The sequence below is a fragment of the Trematomus bernacchii genome, unplaced genomic scaffold, assembly GCF_902827165.1.
Source record: "Trematomus bernacchii unplaced genomic scaffold, fTreBer1.1, whole genome shotgun sequence".
Taxonomy (NCBI): Eukaryota; Metazoa; Chordata; class Actinopteri; order Perciformes; family Nototheniidae; genus Trematomus; species Trematomus bernacchii.
In genome coordinates this window covers 2,103,933-2,124,672 of record NW_022987593.1, presented here as the reverse complement: position 1 = coordinate 2,124,672, position 20,740 = coordinate 2,103,933, and the positions used below count along the sequence as shown (strand labels likewise).

Sequence of the window (20,740 nt, the reverse complement as noted above, 5' to 3'; positions counted from 1 at the left end):
AGTGTCAGCGGACAACACACCCACAGCCTCCAATGTGCTCCCACTCCTCTGATGCTCTCCCCTCAGCAGGAGGTTGGTCTGACAAAGCTGCAGCTTGGTTACATGTTATGCCATAATTATTTTTACCCAGCAGGTAAAGGATTTAAAGCTGCACTAGGCAAGATTCTGAACTAAAAATACATTTGTCTAATCAGCCTAAATCAGCAGAGAGAAGACTGAGCCATCTCCACCAGCTGAGACCTGATAGGTTCACATCATTTAGCCAAATTAAATTCTGGTGCCGGGTATATTTACACACAGAAAGGGAGAACGAATCAACACTAACCAGCATATAAAAACAGCATTGAGTGAGTGGTAGAAGAATTGCTGTATTCAGCAGCATGAGATGCACAACTCAGCAGGCATGGCAAACATGAGCAATATTTGTGAAGTTTGGCATCATGAGTCATGTCCTTTCTGACAGCTATCTCTTGGTGCCAAGGTGCACCATGTCCTAGTGCAGGTTTAAGTCACTTACATTAGTTATAAAGCCAGTGTGACAGCATAATGATGTTGTAAAGGCCATGATACATGGACAGAATCTGTAAAAACCACAGCATCAAAAGTCATTTATAGACGTATTGACCTATTGAACTAGGACTGTTATTACATTAAAAAAGTTACTTTATCCTGTTTCCTGTTCCTACTGATGCCTATGGTGAAATATAGCATTCTGTTCATCTAAAATCTCCCCATGTTTCATGACCTTTAAGCAGGACCATGGAGTGCTTTATCTGGTCAATACATCTGTGTTGGCAAGCTAATAACAGAGTCAAGTCAGGGGTCACCCACAGATCAAACATAGTTGAGACAACACAGCTCCACAATGAGTGAAACATGCATATTGTGAAAGATTCAAGCCGCTGTTGCTTGCAGTACATACCTTGTCAAACAGAGACTTCCATTGCTTAGACATAGAAAGAAAGAGAAAAGTGAAGAAGTAAAGAGATAGGACAAACATCTCAGACACAGGTGCCCAAGTGAAGAGGAGCACCTGTGTTGAAATAATGTTTATAATGTTATTAATGCAATAATTTGCCAAAAGGTCTTCCCTCTATTTCCCTCAATTGCAGTGTTAAAATCACAGACTGCTATCATCCGATCAGTGTGTTCAATGAGTTACACCAAAAGATAATACTATACCAAAGTGTTGATGATAATGTCTAGGGGTTTCTTATACAGTACGCTATTTGAATGTTTGAAACAACTACTAGAGCAAAAGTAATGTGTGTGAGAGCGAAGTATAGTAATATTCATAGAAAGCTACTCACATTTTTCTGTAAAACTAATTTCCTTAAAACCCATATGTTGGATAAAAAAACATCTAAAATGTGTTTTAGGTATATCTTTTAATTTAGCTTGGGATGGATTGTAGCTTAGTCTCCATAACATCAAACGTAATGCCTGAATATTATGCATTGCAAAGGAAAGTGGAGGTCCTGCTGCGTAATTGAAATAGTGAAAATGTGAATCTGTATCAGTGGTCATGTGTGCACTTAGGGTGACTGTGTGTTAGACTTACGTCCTCTTGAGCCACGGGGAGGACGTCAGTGCTTTCCAAAACCTCGATCTCCTCGCCCTCCGCGTTGGACGCCACCGCTGGAGAGGAGTTCACAGGTGCCTCCCGGGTTCCGCCCGTCATCCTCGGGCTGCTCTTCTCCATACACCCGGGGTGAACAGGGAATCAATAATCCTCAGAAATGACTCCACATAGTTTATAATCCGACCTCGTTCCCTATGTTTGTTAACAGCGACAGAAAGCAGAGCATCATGCTCGTTTACGCATCCCTTGGAGTCGGATCTATTTTGGATTTTGGACAGTCAGTTTATTCCAGGTGAAAAGATCAAACGCTCGAAGAGGTGTGCGGTCTCCAGTTTTTTTCCACCTCAAAGATAGCGCTTTAAAAAGTTTATGAGGAATAGTTAGGTAATAGTTCTGGGCTGTGAAGTCTCCTTGCAGTGTCACACCACTGTCCTAGTCAGCAGAGACAGAGGTTTGCAGAGCTGGAGAGGAGCCTGGATTAGATTTGCTCGCCACGGACAGAGGCAGCGGTCCAAGTTTGTTCAAGCGCATTTGCAGAGCGAGTCTTCTCACTTGGAGAGATGCGACGCTGCAGTGACAGAGCGAGGATCCATCTGAAATAAATAATGACATCATCAAACACTGACAACAACATAAAACGTAGGACAGAGTCAGAGATGACAGACAGTGCTGCAAAAGTATCGTATGCCGGTAAGACTTAAACAGCATGGGCGCCTCCGCATGTCTCAAGACTCAAGGGAGAGAAGTCCAAGCAAGTGCCCAATTTTGTGGTGCGTCATGATACCTGGCACGCTGCTCTCTGACGCTCAGCGGCACAGCGCGGGGAAAGCCGTCTGATGAATCTTCAAAGAGGGCGGGGGGGGAACACACCGGCCGTCTGGGGTGGGATGGTTGGTTCCGCTCCGGGAGACGCGGGGACACTGATCCAGCCGCATGCGTCCCTCAGTCCAGGCACAAACAGAGATGCGAAGAGAGGGAGGGGGAGGAGAGAGGGGAGGGAGCGAGAGATTCGGCGGTGAGGAGGGATCACCAGACACTCCCTCTCAGGGGTTTCGAGGAACTCCGGGCTCCCTGTCTGAACAGCTGGCTGTCACTGGCTCAGAGGCTGTGGGTCATGTGTGCATGATGCTGAAATGTTGTATAATTATGGTAATGTCCTACACCTGTCTAAAATGTTACATTGTTACCACATCACAGCTTTTAATAAGGATTTTCTTTGGGTAAATAAATCATTTGTCAGTGCTTTACAGATCAGTAAACGCAATTCAAATTCAAAAGAGGAGTTTTTTTATGTTGGTAAACCATGAATAAAGTGAGATGGCTTTTGGACCTTCTAATGAGATATCATGTTTGTAGTCATAAATGTTAATATGCTAAGTCAACATGGTTTAACGGTCATTAATAAACCCTTTGATTGTAAAAGTTAACGATTTTTTTTGTTGATTTATAGATTTTGGTAAATGGGGGAGGTCTTTGTAACAGATAAAAAAAGGAAAGAGAAAGTGTGAAAGAAGAAAGGGATTAATTCGAATTTAAATGTTTTATGAAGGGTGCATAATAAGACATCTATGAAAGGTAATTCATTACTTTTTTCCCTTTTCATTTCCTCCATGGGGTCCAATTTAAATGCATTCTCCTTTCATGTTATAAATACTAGTTCATCTTGTACCACACAAGCAGCTTTAACAGTGAAATTGCTTAAAGGCTCAGAAAGGAGGGAGTGTCGGAGGTCGTAAATTCCAGGTTGTTTGAGGGAATACAAACTGTCCCCTCCAGTCTGCTGCTACAATCCCCCAAATGATTGGGCCCCATTTCAGACACACACCTACCTATTACCTCCAGAGACATCAAACAAAACTAATAGTTGGGTGGAGGCCATGTATAAGGAGAAAATATGTGACGGTGGTGTTGTATAGTGTAGGTTGATCAGTATCCTTCTAGTGAAACTCCCCCATGTACCATATTATTGCCATGGAAACAATATGGCCAGTTGATATATCTAACCCTGGGGGTCTTTTACTGACTCCTACACAGTGTTGGGTTTAAGTTAAAGAGTCTGGAACTAAAACAAGATGTTCAGAGAACAGCAAACATAATTTTGAGGTTATGTATTTTCATGTGGTCTTTATACGAGGAAAAACAAGTTTTATGGACATTTTGGAAGTACGTCTCTTACTGATAATCATTAAAACACAAAACAATGTGGAGACTGCATTGTTGATCTGTTGCACATGAATTCATAGAATATAAGGACCTAAAGGCATAAAGCTGTTAAGAGATGCAATGTATATCCTATTTGCATAAACGTATGAGTTGAACAACATGGCTATTTCTTTCTTCAATATTTACAGTATGAATATTAATGCTGCAAAATTAAATCAAAATGGATCATTTAGGTCCCACAATTACACAAGTAGATAAATCAATACAAATAAAAAAAAACATGTTGCAATCTCCTTAAAACGTACATTACATGAGTGAAAAGGATATTGTGTTGTTAGCTACAGACACCTTTAAGAATTTCCATTAAAATCAGCTTATTGGACAAAAAGAGCTTCGATGTGGCTGCTTTGGTAATTCATGTGCTAACATCAGCTAAGAGCTGTGACATGAGAGGCAGATGAGGGAAGAGAGTGTGAACAAAAAGGGGCGAAAGAGACAAGATATACAGCAAGGAAAACAGCTGCTATGTGGGAGAACTTAGCTCATGTATAAATGAACAGATGGGGAGTAGCTTTCTGTTCACAGGAGTCTTTAAAGAGCTTTATGTAGGTACTAACTCTTCTAAAAGCTATAGCAATCTCTTCTGTCTAACAACAGCCCGTTACTGATTATTGGCAACATTTGCAATGTTCATTGTGATTTGAAATTTGATGAAAACGTTAATTATCTGAATTTGTTCATTCATTTTTTAATTTTTTTATTTAGCCTTTATTTGAATCTCATTGAGACACAAGGTCTCATTCTCAAGAGAGAACTGTTCAGTGGTAACACCACCACACAAAGTTACAGACAGACAGGACACTAAACACAGAGGCAACAATCAAATCAAACATCGTAAAAAGTAGTCAGATATTGCAGGTGCAAACACCCACAGATGATTTCTCCAGCTTTTTTAAAATGAGTTTAAAATCTGTGATGGGTATCAAACTGGTCAGCTTAAGTTCCTGCTGAAGTGTGTTCCAGGTTGAGGGGGCAGAGTATGATATGGCTTTTTTCCCAAGCACCGTGCGCACTGAGGGGACGGACAGAGTGATGTAATTTTGAGATCGTAGGCTATAGCTGTACTGTTTGTGTGATATGTAAGTGGGTAGAGGGGTGATGGATAAACAGCTACTTTTAGTTTACTATTTCAACTTCTCTGCTTGCAAAATGTCCATGCATCTTCAATTGCAACAGTGCATTTAGGTGTTACAGCTGAAGCAATGTGTGTATCAAATATTGTATAGTCTAATAATGGAAAATGTAGAAGTACCCCCTGACAGAGTGGTTAGGAATCCCTGCTCAAAGGAAAGGCCTTAGTGTCCTCTTTCTATCAAACACCTTTAGACAAACTTTCCTGGAAGTAGTCTTTACTAGCACAGACTTCCTTTTAATGGTTAAATAGGAGTTTTCATGCAGCACAGTGTCTGACTGTCTCACATAATTACAGATACTCATTAGTGAGAAGCAGTGGTGCTTTAAATGTCGTGACAAGGCAGCTGTGCCAGAAAATTCAGCTTCAGATGTCCAAATGTAGTCTATCTCAGAACTATATTTAACAAGATACATTTGGGCTTTCTTCTGTCTCTCAAGTGACCCAGGGTGCTGCTTGATTTAACACACATTTCTGGGTCTGCTTTTCAAAGTTGGTAGCTAAGAGAGTCCTTCTGAAAAATGGTCTCAAAAAGTCAAGGTCAAAACTTTAAGTAAAGCAGATAACCCTGTCTTCAGTTCCTCATGAAGTTAACCATATTCTGCCATGTTGGTCGAACTAAAGCTGCTTCGGATTAATACGCATCTAGCTTGTAAGAAATTACAGTACATGTTTATGAAAAAAAGTTCAAACTGAAGTAAAGTGGGCACCAAAATTGAAGATGTACCAATCTTAATTCTAAAATCACCAAAATTATTCATATCTGTGTGAATAACATGCTTTGAATGCCATCTATTTGAGTCCAAATCATTAGTGGGTGATAGTAGGCTATCAGCTGAATGAACACAGATTTTAAATGTACTATATTTGACCAGAGGCATTCATCTTGAGAGAGAAAGCCTATTTGTTTAAAAGAAAATGGGTTTGAAATCAAAGTCATATCTTTGTAAAACAATAATTAAACAATACAATGATTCTAATTAGAGCCATGGATGTGTTATTCCTGGTGGAGCTCTTCCTAAGAATACGGTACCACTTTACAATAAGACTACCCTTATAAAGGGTTTACGAATAGTTTGTAATTCATTTATTAATCATTTTCCTTTAAGCAATGCTGCCCTCTTGTGTTTCAAATCCAGCAGTCACATATACACATACATGACTGTTCCTTACAATTAGAACTCACTAAATATAACCAGAGGTGGGAAGTAGTGGAGTATAAATACTAGTACTTTACTCCATTACTTATTTTTCTACTTTTACTTCTTACATTTTTAACACAAATACCTGTACTTTCTACTTCTTACATTTTGAAAACAGGTTTGTTACTTTAGTTTTAATCTGCGTTTGTTGGCGTGATCATTATTATTTAGAGTCATTGCGTGCCTATTGATTTCAACACGATCCGTGTGTCCATCATTTCCTGGTCTTCTCTAAAGAAGAGGGACCAATGAAAACGTAGTCATTTTGCCGTTGTTCAGCATTGAAACATTCATTAGCTAACAATGACATTATTGTTCTATTAATATAAAGGGAGGTCAGTTACTCTTTAAAACAGTTGGTAGTTATGGGTACTTTTTACTTAAGTAGCCTACATTTCGAAGCCCATACTTCTTTACTTTTACTTGAGTAAAGAAGTTAAGTCAGTACTTTTACTTTTACCAAAGTATTTTTAATGTACTTCTACTTAAGTAAAGTATGTGTGTACTTTTGCCATCTCTGAATATAACCAACAATCTTCAATTAGGGAATCAGTTCTTAAAAAAAGAACAACATGAAACAAAGGGAAAAGAAAAATGTAAACTATGATGAAACTGAGAATGACATGTATCCTATTCAAATTTCTGGGAAATCAGTTCCTAAAAATTGAACAACTTTGTACAAAACAAAGGCAAGCAAAAAAGCAGAAGAAATTAATGGGAAGCTTGAAGTGCGATGCCGACAGAACTTATCAGAGATACAGGGAGGGTTTTAGAAGGGTAAAAAAAGGACCTTCTGAGTACTACAGCATAGAGTTTGACAAACACCAAAGTACCTTCTTGATCCTATTAAAGTAACACATGATCAGCTATACAGCTGTGCAGAAATATAAAAAATCTTCAATCCTGAAATTGAAAAGAAATGCCATCACACCAGACTTAATAGAGATATTCATTTATTGTAAACATTTGGAAAGGCAGGGCTGAGTATATACACAAACTGAGCTTTGAGGCAAGCAGTTGCTATTGGATGGAAATTTAAAACTGGGGTCACATTTTTGCATTTTCTGCTTAAAGGATACCAGGATTCACAACAGGGTAAAATAACTGTCAAACTTACTATGACTCCATTTATTTCTGTTCAGCACACTGTCAATACAAGTTACTATAGCTGGAGAATTGGGAGATGGAAAGCAAAGCAGAGAGGTTGAAAAGGGAATTATTTTATACAGTAAGTCTTAAAACTCTGGAATGTGGTTGGAATTTTGAAGCATGCAAAACCAAAAAGTATGGAGTTGCTAACACACACACACACACGAGCTGTCAAATATAGTGACCAAATTGGGAAGACATTAGAGAGCGGCAGACCCTTCAATAACATCGCACAAATCAAACACTGCCCTACTCCGATGTGTAAACAATACAAAAGTTAGAATCCAAGAACTCTGCCTTTAAAGGGCAAACTATTAATATCAATGCTAATATTTTTGTAAGTTTATAAGCTGATTATTAAGCTAATATCTTTGCATTTAGTGTTATGAGTGTAAATCAGACATGGCCCTTTTAAAAGACAAACAAATGTACAGTCTATATTATTTACACTATTTACATATAGTTCAATCTAATAAAAGCATCAATGTTAATGCAAATCTCACACATCACAATCCTCATCACAACTGACACCAAATTGTTCATTTCAATCATCAAGCAACGAAAATATAGCTTTATAGGCAACTCACCCCCGTTACTCACTACGGCTCATCAGCAGCTTAACCTTCATTTATTTATATAAATATAGTTATTGAGTTGCAAAAACTTGCAAACAAACAGATTAAGCAAATAAGGATTTCTTTTGTAAAAAATTAAATATTGTTTCTTTCTGTTCCCCAGATGAGAAAGGTACAGTGGAATGAGGATGCAAAAAAAATATCTTTGCTAAGATAAGCTTTCTCTTTACGGTGAAAACAAAACCATGACACATTTTATTATATTTGCATTGACTTAATACAAGCTTAAAGTTGTGACTGGTAAAAACAGTTCTGTGTGTACCATGGGGATAAAGAGGGTTACACCCGGATACCCTTAGATCACCGCTGTTTGAGCAGCACTCTGTACATGGCGAAGCCCAGCACCGCAAACACTGTGGCCCCGACGCTCGTTCGCAGCCAGAAGGTGGAGCTCTTCAAATCTGCTTTGCTTACATGTCTGTTAAACAAAGATAAAACCAAAGAAAGATCATTAAAGAGGTTGGAAAAAAGGAAGGACACTAAAGAATGAAAAATGTTAAATAGACGAGGTGTCGCTGGGAAGGATGATGTGAAAATAAAAAGGTATTAACCATAAGAAAATATGGATGAAATAACAGGGATGAACCCTTGAAACATGGATATATATGTAGAAGAGAAAGGCAGTCAAAATTGTGAGGGACGTTAGGGATTATTGTTATGACATGAGATAACAAGACAAGGAATTAGCTATGACAGCTCTGTTAAATGAGGCGGTTGAGGCACAGTGACATGAGAAGACAACAATGAGCAGCTGACACCAACTGAATGACGAAAGAGACTGAGATCAAAATTGAAAAGTACACAGTTTCAATCCTACTGTGGAACAGGAAGCTTACAAGCAATATCAAAAAAGGTAGACACAAATAAAGATAATAGAATGGTTTTTGAGATGGACTCAAAGGACTCTGACAGCATGAAACAAGGAGAAAAGACAAATGTAAACTATGATGTAGAAACTGAGAATGACATGTATCCTATTCAAATTTCTGGGAAATCAGTTCCTAAAAATAGAACAACTTTGTAAAAAACAAAAAAGCAGAAGAACTGAATGGGAAGCTTGAGGTGCGATGCCGAGAAATAACTTATCAGAGATACAGGGAGGGTTTTAAAATAGGTAAACAAAAGGACCTTCTGAGTACAACAGCGTAGAGTTTGGCCCTGACCGTCTGCAGCAGCTCAGAGTTGAGGAAGTTCTGACACAAGCAGAAGGTGCACCGGTTACAAGTGCACATGCAGCGCAGCCGGGCGTGGCTGAGGAGAGATTTGAGGAAGACAAACACCAACCAACAGATTATATATTAAACACACCAGAGAGAGAAAGAAACAAAGAGTTAAAAGATACCACCACCATGCAGTAAGTAGTTTGAGGCTCATTGCCTGAGAGACAGAATCTATGGTCGACAATAAAAAAACCTTCTCAAATAAGATCCTGTCGATGAGATGCAATCATTATTGAATTAGTTTCGATGAACTAAATGCAATATTTTCTGTGAATTCAGAAAGTAAAGTTCTCCCAACAAAACTACACATTTAGTTTGAAGTACATCTGCAAAGATTAAATAAATATTACATTCATTTTTTATGAACAAAAGTCAAAATTATCTGATTTTAGCATCTTAACTGTGAATATGTTCTGGTTTATTACCTCCTCTATTACAGTAAACAGAATATCTTTGAGCTATGGAAAAAACAAGGCATTTAAAGGAATCATCTTTAAACTAATCAAGAGAAATTAATTGTTAGCTAAAATATATTCTGAATCTTATCATAGTAATCTATTTTGTTGTGGATGTAATAATAGCTGGTCTGTGTAGTTCTGTAACTGTGATGTGCAGAGAGGCGCTGTGTGTTGACAGCGGACTGCAGGCTCGCTGACTGACTGCAGGAGTGTGATCCTCTGGGAGAGATCAGCATCACCACTCAGCAGGGAAACACATTAACACACAGAGCAAAACACTGTGGTTTCAGATTTGAAAGCAACACGCCCAGAGGGCAGTGAAATGCATTAATATAGTCTGAGGTACATCATGTCTGATAAGGACTGAGTGTGGTAGCATCCCCACAAGAAGCAGGTTTATCCTGAGGCCTGGAGTCAAGTCCTAGAAATGACACACAGTGCAGAGAGCTTTGTATTTAAAAAACAACCCATCTGTCCCCACCTGCTTCATGCAGGACTTCCTACCAATTTTGATACAACTGCAGGAATTTATTTCACAGCGTACAGGAAATACATATTCAAACTTTATATCAAATAAAACCCCTGTCTGTTTAACTGGAGCAAACAAGCACCAGTGACTGAGGTTCCTCACCACCTCAGGCCATTATTCAGAGGATCTTTAGCTCAGGATATAAAGCACTAATTGGCCAGTGCAATTTGCTATAGACCCAGGAGGATGTATTAATGTATCATGTTAAAATATCTTCCAGCACCTTATTTAGAAAACACAGGCCTTCAGTAATCTTTTGAATAAGCGATACGATGGTTAATGAAGTTAACAATCAGAAATTCTCTTTTTTTCATTATTGGGAACACAATTTAAAGTCTTCTCTTGGTGAGGGACGATGTGTTCAATCATATCCAAACATCACTGTTCTTCATGAACTGGTGTGATAACCAACAAGAAACACAATATTAAAGGCATGTTAGCTTCATACACTGAGTTGCCAGTTTGTTAGGTATACCTAGATAATGCTGTAAAACACAACAGTCCTGCGATCAATCATATCTTCATGAAGGTTTTGTTAATCCGTTCTGCTAAAAAAAAATATTTATATCAAAAAAGGTAGCGTAAATAACAGAAACTGTTTAAGGGTAGGATTTATTGGAGGATTATTTTATTAATCAGCATGAGCTTTAGCTAGAGGCATAGAAAGGACTGTATATCTTGCTATGGCTTTCCTCCTAATAATAAAATAAGTTTTCCTAGAGTGCAACAATTACAAATCTAGAGTGTGTTTCTTCCATACTTACGGGTACATGGCCATGGTGGTAAGTTTGGTGTAGATGTCTTTGCTGGGCACTGCTGCAGAGTTACAGGTGAAGGACTGGGGAGGGGGCATCTTGTGCTTCCTGCAGAAGTCCAGAGGAGTGCAGCCGTAAATCTGTTTGATCTCCGGCAGGTCGGACTTCGCTGCTATCATCATACATGGAATCTTGCTGTCCATGAAGTATTGCTGAGGAGGAAAAGGAAACAAATTCACATTCACAGACAAGGGGGCCAAAATCATTGAGGGTTTTTCTTATGTATTGTATCCAAATCTTTAAAAGGTCACCTATTATGCAAAATCCACTTTTTCACGTCTTTTATACATAACCATGTGTCCCCTCTGTGCAAAGAGATTCTGAAAGTTTCAGGGAAAAAGATACGCTCACTTTTTGTCCTGATCCATTTATATAAAAACCTGTCTGAAAATGAGCCGATCAGATTTTGGCCACTTTATGATGTCATAACGATTTTTTGGGCTTGTGTAACCATTAGCCAATCACCAACCAAGGTAACCCCCCCGCCACCTTATCACCTGCATCTCCACCTAGAGCACCATGGTGTTCTTTTTTTACCAAATATCTCGCAAATATATATTTCATCTAAAGTAAAAGACACAGAATCAGCACTTTTGGAACAGGGCTGAAACAGAGGGGATTATGGGATGCTACAATGTATGATCTGTTTGGTATTTCGAGCCAAACACTTCAGAGACATGTTTTGTATATATCTGAGACCTATAATATATTGATGAAAAACAGTATAATAGGAGACCTTTAAACATTGTGGGTAAAGAACGCAGAAAATTGCTGTGAAAACATGATGTCATTTTCTTTTTACCCTGTTGTGGGTTCAAGATGTCATTTGACTGAGATAATGCGCACATATACCTTGAAGACTTTGGCGCAGTATTCAAAGGAGTAAGGGTTGCTGGCATCATAGACCAGGCAGACAATGTCACAGGCCAGGTCATCATCAGACAGGTAGTCAAAGTCAGGGAAAACTTCATGAAGCTGAGAGGAGATAGAAGAAGAAAGAGAGTTACAAGAACATTGCAACAACAATAGTCACATGCTAGATGGATGGATAAATGGATGATGGAAATGAATGCACTTCATTTCTGCGGGAATCACTCTAATTCAGCAATCAAATTTGAGAGTGCATATGTTTTGACCAAAAGGTAGCAACGTTACTTTATTTCAAATATTGTGATATAATTGCTATCTATGAAACTATGGGAATATTCTGCTCCTTCACAATCACATGTTAGTAGCAACCTCTCAGTAATGCATTGCCACACAGGAAGCTTTGCATGTGCTGATTCAAGTAAGTACTGCAATTTACATCCTTTTTTGAGCAGGTACAAATGCTTGCTTAACAAAAGAATTGCGTGAACATAACAAGTACAGCCCAGATAGTGTTGCACTAAGTCCAAATTGCAACAAAAAAATGATAATAAATCAAGTAGTATTAAAGGTTTCTTTGATACTCACAAGCAGGTATTTCTCCTGGCCGTAAACATAGGTTGTGCTGATGGCATAGTAGGACCTTTGTTCCTTATTAATGGTGTTTTGGCGCTGAAAGAAAAGAAGGGAGGGAACATCATAAAAACTAGATCAGGACATGAAACTGTCTGTAAACTATTATTTAGCAACTGGGAAATGTTTTTCTCGTATCACCTCACATATATACAAGAGAGGGTTATGTGTTATGATAGTATACAACAGTTATGTCTTTTTCTTTCTGTTGTACCAGCAGAGGGCGCTTGTTTGCCACTGGTGCATAATACATTAGACTTGAAGCAAACTAACAACGTCTCTGTTTCCTTGTCTGATATTTTCCCCATATTAGGGGCATTACACATGTACCTTTTAAAGTTCTTAACAAATAATCTGAGGGGAATTCCTTGTTGTTTGTTTTTAACTTGTGATGTGTCATTTTGTAAAGCACTTTGAGCAGCACGTGTTGTATGAAAAGTGCTATATAAATAAAGCTTTATTATTATTATTACTTATTTGTGCAGTGTGTTGCAAAGGGTTTAATGCTTGTGAAAAGGTAAAACCAACATTGTTTGTTTAAATCTGGGACATTGTGAAATATATGTGAGGAAGGGATAAAAGGGATAGTATGCATTAAAATATGTCATTATTACTGGTATGTAAATCTGTTTACCATGAGGTTTCGACCCAGGAAGGCTTGCAGGAAGCCGCTTTTGCCGCTGCCAACGTCTCCAAAGACATTACAGCGGAAGACGCTGCGCTGGGTCTGCTTCTTCTGCAGGTCAATCTTCTTATCTCTGGTCACTGCAGGGGGGGAAACACACACACACACGTTGTTCAGACTGCTGTTATTCACAACACATGCCTTCAGACAGTTAGATTGAACAGCTGCTTCAAATGTCCAAAGGTGTTGATTTACTGATGAGATTACTCACAGCATGACTATCTGAAAATAGTTAATTGACGTGTAAAGCAATTACCCAATTGATTTATGGCCCTGAATAACAATCATGGATTAGACAGGTTTACAAATTACAATTTTAAACAAATATGGAAAAGAAGATGTGATGGTGTAATCCACCTGTTACTCCTGCTGCTTGGGACTCCTGCTCAGCAACTATTGAGTAACCAAGGTAACCCATATACTCCAGGCATCGTTGGACATCAAGATATGTTGTTAACCTGAACAAATGTAAGTTGAAATAGATTTAATGGAAGATTTATTAAGTATAGAAACAAACGTGACTGAGATATTGTGTTTTATAAAAATAAATATGTACAGTGATTTTGATACTGCCCATTATACAAACATACAGGCTTTAACGGAAATGAACACCACTTACGTCCACTGGGAGAGATATCCCTGGTAGGTGATCCAGCCCTGGTCGTTAGTGCAAACTGTGTTATGGACATCTGGACCCCAAGGCATGTAGGGAAACACATCAAACAGGTCCTTCATCTCCTCTGGTGACAAGGCACAGTCACGGTCCTGATGGAAGGAGAAGTTGGTTATAGGCTGGGAAACTACAGCAAAATATGCAGAATATGCCTGAATCTGAACTAACTCTTTAAAACACCAAAGTTAAAATCACTGTTTTTGTAAAAGCAGTATAGTGGCTTTAAAGACAGTGTAGAGAGGGGATTCAGTTCTAGGGATGCCAGCGATTATTCGATTATTCGTTACAGTCTCCATAATCGAATATTATTTTTAAAAATCGATTTTATTAATATATTTTTTTATTAATATTTATGTTTTTCTTTTTTTTTCCTGGTTTGGTTTCAACCAAAATATAGACTAATGCTAATAATAGTAATAGTATTAATAATTGTAAATGACCATTGATCACACCACCAGTTTGTTTTACTGTAAACTTGGAGGAAGTCAGCAGCGCAGAGTGCTGCAGCCTGCTACACACCGACCCCGCCCCTCCCCTCTCCGTCGTGGAAGGAGGCGGTTTCCTTGAGTTTATGGCAAACGTGGAACCAGATTACAGGGTCCCGGGCCGTACTCTTATCAACTGTCTCAAAGGTGTCGATAACCACCGACGGGTGGACGGCACTCACAACTGAATCCTATGTTACCATAACCTGACATTATATCGATAGTGAATGGGAGATGAAGAGTGCGGTTAATTTAGCTGAGAGGCTCCGCAGTGCTCTGTGCCCTCGGAAAGGGTTTTTTCGGCGGCAGGACTAATCCTTAACCGGCTGCGCTCTCGCCTACACCCATACATACACACATAAAGTAGGCTATTTATTTAATTTATTTCAATTATGCTATTATTAATACTGTTAATACTGAAGAGCTCTTTTGTACCATGTACACGTTCCAGTAAAAGAAAACAACGGAATACCATTTGTCAGTGTTTTTTTTTTCCTCCTCCCCGGGGGGGGGGGGGGGGGCGATTAATCGATTAATATTCGCCAGGGCTGTCCGATCTTCGATTTTGGTCATGGTCAGTTTCTGGCATCCCTATTCAGTTCCCTGTCAGAAGTGTCTCTGACAGCACGGAAAAGGTGTTAAAATAATTTAAATATAGCCTACACCTTTTTCTCATCATCTAAAATACATTTTACTGATGTGTCCATCCAGATCTGTACACTGCTTTGCTCCTGTCTGTTTATTCAAACCTTGGGCCTGCTGACAGCCATCAATAACTTGAAGGCAGGAAATGTTTAAAATTGGAAAATATGGGATCAACCGAGTCAGTTGTAACTGAGAAAAACAAACATGACCGAAGCCCACATTCACAGTTTGACATTTGACACAGTGACAGAAAGCAGATTATGGCACAATCAGTCAATTTCCCTCTTTGACTTTCTAACCTCGCGGCTAATTCTGCCGTCAATCCCTCCTCAGTGACAACATGTTCAATCCCTCCTCAGTGACAACATGTTAAATCTCGCCTCAGCGACAACATGTTAAATCTCGCCTCAGCAGGTGGTCAGCGCTGGCTATGGGAGGGTATTTTGGTTTGGTGCAGTGTACCGTACTGAGCAGCTTTCTGTAAAAGCCTCTCCAGGGCAGAGGGTGAAGTAAATGCAGAACCAGGTTTACAGGATTGTACCTTGTCATGTTTGTCAAAGACGCTCTGGAGAAAGAGGTAGGCGTTGTGGTTGAGCTCCGTGGTGCAGTCTGGAGGAAGTTTCAACCTACAAACAGTAAAATATTAAAGCAAATTGTACGGTCAATGAGCAGAACCCAAAACAAACACAGTTTCTACAAACGATTAAACGAGAGGATACATATTATATACAGTTGCCTATTCAAAGTTCTTTAGCAGTTCTCTCTTGGCAAATCTAATAAGGGCACAGAATGGCTTTTCTTTTTAACAAGGCATGTCCACAGGGTTGGTGGTGGGTGACTAAGAAATTAAGCCTGAGACTCACGGGGGGAAGAGGTAGTCTTGATTTAACTCCAGGTCATCGTCGTAACCAAACCTCCTCAGCACGGTCCACGTAGTTTCATGGCGCCCCCTCTGGATGAACAGAGTGTGGAGGAAGAGGAAGCCTGGAGAGGAATATCACAATAAACATCAAACAACACTCAGAAACAATTTGTAAACATGATATTGAGGCCATTCCATTTATTCCTACCTTTCAGGGTGAGTCCGTTGTCTCGCACTCCTTCACTCAAATTCTTCCTGACCACATTTTTTACATCCTCCAACGCCTGGGACTCCAGTGGGATGTTGAAGCTTGTCCTCTGAAGGATCAGACAAAAACATGATTGTTGTTAAAGGGAGACAAAACAGGTCCTGTGCAAATTGTGATAAACCTACTAACCTTTGTACAGCAGTGATCTGTGGACTTACCTGGAAGAAGTTGAGCTCGTTATCATTGAGAATCCCATCATTATCCAGGTCAGACACTTTAAAGATTCGAGTCAGGGCTTTGACACACAGTAACTTCATCTGGGAATCAAAAAGGCGAATCAAAAGTTACTTCAACAGAATCCTTTTGTAGTTCCCCTTTTGCTTAAATTCAGTTTAAAACCCACAATGACCTTCCATTTTTAGTCTGTGTGCTTAAAACCGCTACAACATTCTGCATTACATAGCTCTGTAAAATCTGAATTCATTGAAGATTCTTTATTGATGTAAAACAAGCTGACAGTGGTGCAGAATTCACACAGCATATTTCTGCTCTTACATTTTTCTTCTCCGGGCAGTAAAGAGGACCTGTGGGGTGCAGAACGGCCTTTTGGGCGTAGTAGAACAGCTCTGAGATGTTCTTCAGGTTCTTTGCTGAACACTTTGAACAAAACAAGAAATGGGAGAAGGGAGTTTGGTTGTACTTTATACATACTATCATATATACTCTGATTTACTTTTTAATTTACTTTGCAACCCTGTCAATATATAGTGTTATGACAAAGAAGGGCTATCCCTATACACATACCAGTCTGTGTTTGTGTGTACATGACTGTGTTACTGTACATGTGTTTGTGGGAGCTAAGTCGGTGCCAGACAAGGTGTTAACACACAGGATCAGTCTGAGCTACATGCCTGGTTTAATTAACACCGAGTTAACCTCAAGGTGTCAAGTATCAAATCCTCTTGGCTTCCTCGTTGTAAACACTTGATATAGTAAATGTGCAAAACACTGCGTCCATCATGGTGACTATAAAAAAGGGCAGGAATCACAATCAATTATTTTATTTTACTTTCTGTGTCTTTGTATGCACCACACATACCAAAAGCAAATTCTTGGGCTACAATAAAAGCAATTCTGATAATATTTACAAAAGGGTCGATCGACAAGATTATTTATCGGCTGAATACTTTCCCATTTCGGCTTTTCAACCGTTTAAAAATCGCATAACTAACAATTGACATATTGTGTGGGAGAAGCAAATGTTCAGTGGTTGATAGAGAGGATCATAAACATTAAACATAAGAAAAGGTTGTAAAGGGCTTTACTTAGATGTCACTGTAGAAATGACAGAAAATATTTTATATTATCTGTAGATATTCTCTTTCCATTCATTTATAAAGATAGTAATGTTTCTACATCAACTTAAGTGTTTAAAACGGGCTGAAGAAACCTGAAAAGCACTGCCAGTAAACAAAAACATGTCAACAGCCAACCGATGGTTATTATTGAATACAAACCTCTTCCCCACTTTATGTTCTGCTTAATGACTATATTATTGATTTCCATTTGTGTTTACATCCCTTTTGACTTTGTGTACTGAGCAAAATATGTGTCTGCCTGATGTCTGAATCAATAGCATTGCTACTGCATTTATTGAATGTGGAAGCATTTATCATCAGGTAAATCTGAACAGATGAGTATTATCACAGCATTTACTTTACGGTGTTACTATTCAGAAACAGTGGGAGCAGTAAAAAGGGCGGTTTACTCTCTCACCTCGACACAAGTCTCTATCTCACTGTGCCGGTTCATGATGGGCAGAATGGTCTCCATGCTGCTGTGCTCCACCAGGTCCGACTTGTTCCCCACCAGAATCAGAGGAACCCTGGACACAACACACACGTACACATTGCAAAGTATTCGTACAACTAAAAACTTAAACATATAAAATGTGGTTTTATAGAAAAGTACTTTTGTATTTTCTCTCTCAGTAAAGCAGCGACTCATTCCACAGTGAAAACCTCTAAATAGAGGGCAATTAAAGCAACATCTGCTCATGTGAAATGCTGTATTACTCAAGCTCTCAGCTTACATAGAAACATTTGTGAGAAATGTTCCACCCCGTTACTGTAGGTCATTGCTTCAATCACAAGTTGTTTTTCATGACTGGCCTCTTGCTACAGGAAATGGTCCTTCACATAATTCCCCCCGTAATAATTGCCCAAAACTGAGCTAACACAGAAAACTCTGAACTATTTTTATAAAAGTTCCAACCTGCTATCCTTGTCTGTGTTATCATTGATGAGGGGGAGCCAGTGGCTGGTGACCTATGGAAAACAAAAATAGATAAAACTGTAAAAAATCATCACCATTATGATGGACAAATTAAGGAGTGACACATGAGTCAACAGCTTCACAAATGTTACTATTAACTGTAATACAAACCAATTATGGAAATGCTAGCAGCCACAGAGGTAGCTCACCTTTTCGATGGAAGTCTTGTTGTTGACAGAGTAGACAATGCAAATTACATTTGCCTATGAGAGAGATCAACACAGACACCCATTAGGCTTAGAATCAGCACTTCTCTCCAGGTTAACAGGAAAGCATAATGTGTGGACTGACCTTGGAGATCTCCTGAAACAACTGCTCATCCGTCTGCTCTGCCTCTGTAGAAGGAAGACATGTGCAGTGTGAAGTAAAGTATTCTTCTTTTTCAAAATGTTAGGCTAAAAAAGGTGACTAAAGGAGTTTGCATATTTATGATTTCACAACAAAGGTCACCACAATTTAATGAAGTGTCTGGGGCAGTTCATGTCTACTCATGTACCTGAATAGTCCACAATATGTGTAGGAACTCTCTCTGGTGTGACATCTGCAGGTATGGTGATTTCCTCAGCTCGGTAAGGAACCTAGGAACACAAAATAGTGATCACTTACACAGACATCTGTATAACCAGGTAAAAGGCTTTAACTAGTAGCAACAATAAGACTTTCGCAAATTACAGCCCGACCTTGTAATGTTAAGAAAGTAACCATACGATTAAGTTTCATTAACATCTGGCCAGTAGTTTTTAATGTAATCATGCTGAGAAAAAACAAAATGAACCAGATAATCAGGTAAAATTAATGGTGTTAAACTCAACCCAAGGGAATTGTTGATTAAGTTCAAGGTGGAGAGGCATCTTCAAGGATATATACAAAATCTGATAATAATAATTTATACATACCACAGTTGGGAATTCCTCGCTGACCAGGGACATAATGAGAGACGTCTTCCCCACTTTGGCTGTCAAGGGAAGAAGAAAAGAGTTATAGTTGAGACAGATTATTCGGTAGCTCTTGTCATTTTGACATTGTCAATGTGAACTTATTATAAATGTTGTAGCTGTGGGAGCTTAATTTATTAATTTAACACGAGAATAAGCTTAACAATTGAACTCAACAAGCTTTCTGGGCCATGTGACTCAGACACAGAATGCCTCATTGTGGAAATCACAAACACCACAGGGCAATTGTTTATAGATGTAAACGTGATTTGCAGCTTTCATGCTGGATTTGTTTCAAAAAGACTTAACCTTTAATACAATGAAAACAATATTTCTAACAGCACAATTCCCAAAATAGCTGGGCTTCCTGTGAAAGAAAATACCCACAGAGGGAAGAAGGAGGAAATATGGAAAATATAATTCACTCTCTGATGTTGACTTCCATTTAAAACCATGATGTTTAATGAATTAAATACCTAGACAAAAAACGATTTTACACAGCACACATTACCAAGCTAGATTTTCAAAGTGACTTCTTACACTTTTAAAATATGATTTATTTCTTAAGCTTTGCTATTAAAAAGAGGAGTATCTCTGCATATACCATATGATTTCAAAGTTATATTTAATAAAACAATGGACAGTCAGCTTGCAATAGTAAAGCATAGGTCAAGATATAAATATAAAGTCAGCAAGCTGTGTTTAGCTTAGCTGGCAGTTAGCTGTGTAATGGGGAGAAAAACTACGACTGTTTTTAAAAAGCTTTATCAATGGAGGGTTTTCTACGAGTGTCCTGGATATGACATGCAGCAATACCACTAAATTACATACAATTTAAAGCAAAACAGCACACAACATCAGTATGATCGTGATGGTTAGTGTCAGTCAGCAGCATCACAAGTCCAGCTGGTAGCATCAGGGCAAAGTCACTACTAAAGGCTGACGCTGCAGACCGCAGATCAACACACTGTGATGTGAATGTATGCTTTACTTACGCTCTCCCACCAACAATATCCTCACGTCCTTGCGCATCTTGTTCGGCGTCGGTAAACTGTCTTGTATGAAACATCTATGCTCCTGTCTCGATGAAGGATACAATCAGCCAGCTCTCGTCGGCCTGGCTCGCTTGCTAACGGAGCTACGTTTGCATGACAGCTCCGGTTTACGCTGGTTCAGAAACACACGGTTCACCGTAACGTGATGAATCTGTGCAAACCAGTAGGTCTCTGAGTTACTAACAAGGTGTTTTTACTATATCCCCTCTGCTAGGGTCAGTAAGCCCTGCAGCTGCGGTCTTCAGCCAGCTAATCTTTAAACAAGTTGCGAGTGCTAGCAGTAAGCGTGCATTCAGTAACGCCCCTTCTGGCTGCGAGCAAAGATCGTATATTGAGAATCACCTAAAACCCGCCCATCCACTCGGTACGCAAGAGAGAATATTTTTGCAGTGAGTTAGTCAGAAAGGTGTATG

General features: G+C 39.1%; 2 protein-coding genes across 4 annotated transcripts in view; both read right to left on the bottom strand.

Moving 5' to 3' along the window:
- rhbdl3 (rhomboid, veinlet-like 3 (Drosophila)) overlaps positions 1–2,539 on the bottom strand; it is a 59,566-nt gene extending 57,027 nt beyond the window's left edge. Inside the window, exons 1-3 of one of the 2 annotated variants that reach the window (XM_034129372.1) lie at positions 2,367–2,539; positions 1,562–2,175; positions 923–946 (exon numbers count right to left, since the gene is read on the bottom strand). In XM_034129372.1, the coding sequence (XP_033985263.1) occupies positions 923–946; positions 1,562–1,702 (165 nt within the window). In that variant the 5' untranslated portion in view covers positions 1,703–2,175; positions 2,367–2,539. The remainder of the gene's footprint in view (positions 1–922; positions 947–1,561; positions 2,176–2,366) is intronic. The other variant, XM_034129373.1, reaches the window with a different exon arrangement.
- Positions 2,540–7,075: 4,536 nt separating this feature from the next.
- Positions 7,076–20,621, bottom strand: rhot1b (ras homolog family member T1). Of its 2 annotated transcripts, XM_034129370.1 has the most exons (20): positions 20,268–20,621; positions 19,234–19,292; positions 18,834–18,915; positions 18,629–18,672; positions 18,487–18,540; positions 18,278–18,330; positions 17,780–17,888; positions 16,559–16,660; positions 16,222–16,320; positions 16,004–16,112; positions 15,797–15,917; positions 15,475–15,559; positions 13,750–13,895; positions 13,488–13,588; positions 13,080–13,210; positions 12,401–12,484; positions 11,798–11,920; positions 10,895–11,097; positions 9,052–9,174; positions 7,076–8,341 (listed from the first exon to the last, which is right to left on the bottom strand). In XM_034129370.1, exons 1-20 carry the CDS (start codon positions 20,302–20,304, stop codon positions 8,224–8,226), a joined length of 1,983 nt encoding a protein of 660 aa, XP_033985261.1. In that variant the 5' UTR covers positions 20,305–20,621; the 3' UTR covers positions 7,076–8,223. The 2 variants fall into 2 exon arrangements, with proteins under 2 accessions (XP_033985261.1, XP_033985262.1); XM_034129371.1 differs by lacking the exon at positions 9,052–9,174 and having other exon boundaries at positions 8,178–8,341.
- Between the last annotated feature and the right edge of the window lie 119 nt (positions 20,622–20,740).

Bases quoted from the DNA above. Each gene is read 5' to 3' on its own strand.
- rhot1b (XM_034129370.1), bottom strand. From the start codon at position 20,304: ATGCGCAAGGACGTGAGGATATTGTTGGTGGGAGAGC. The intron at 18,331-18,486 runs GTGAGCTACCTC...TGTTTTCCATAG, and splicing joins ACAAGACTTCCATCGAAAAG to GTCACCAGCCACTGGCTCCC. The intron at 15,918-16,003 runs GTAGGAATAAAT...ATTCCTCTCCAG, and splicing joins CAACGGACTCACCCTGAAAG to GCTTCCTCTTCCTCCACACT.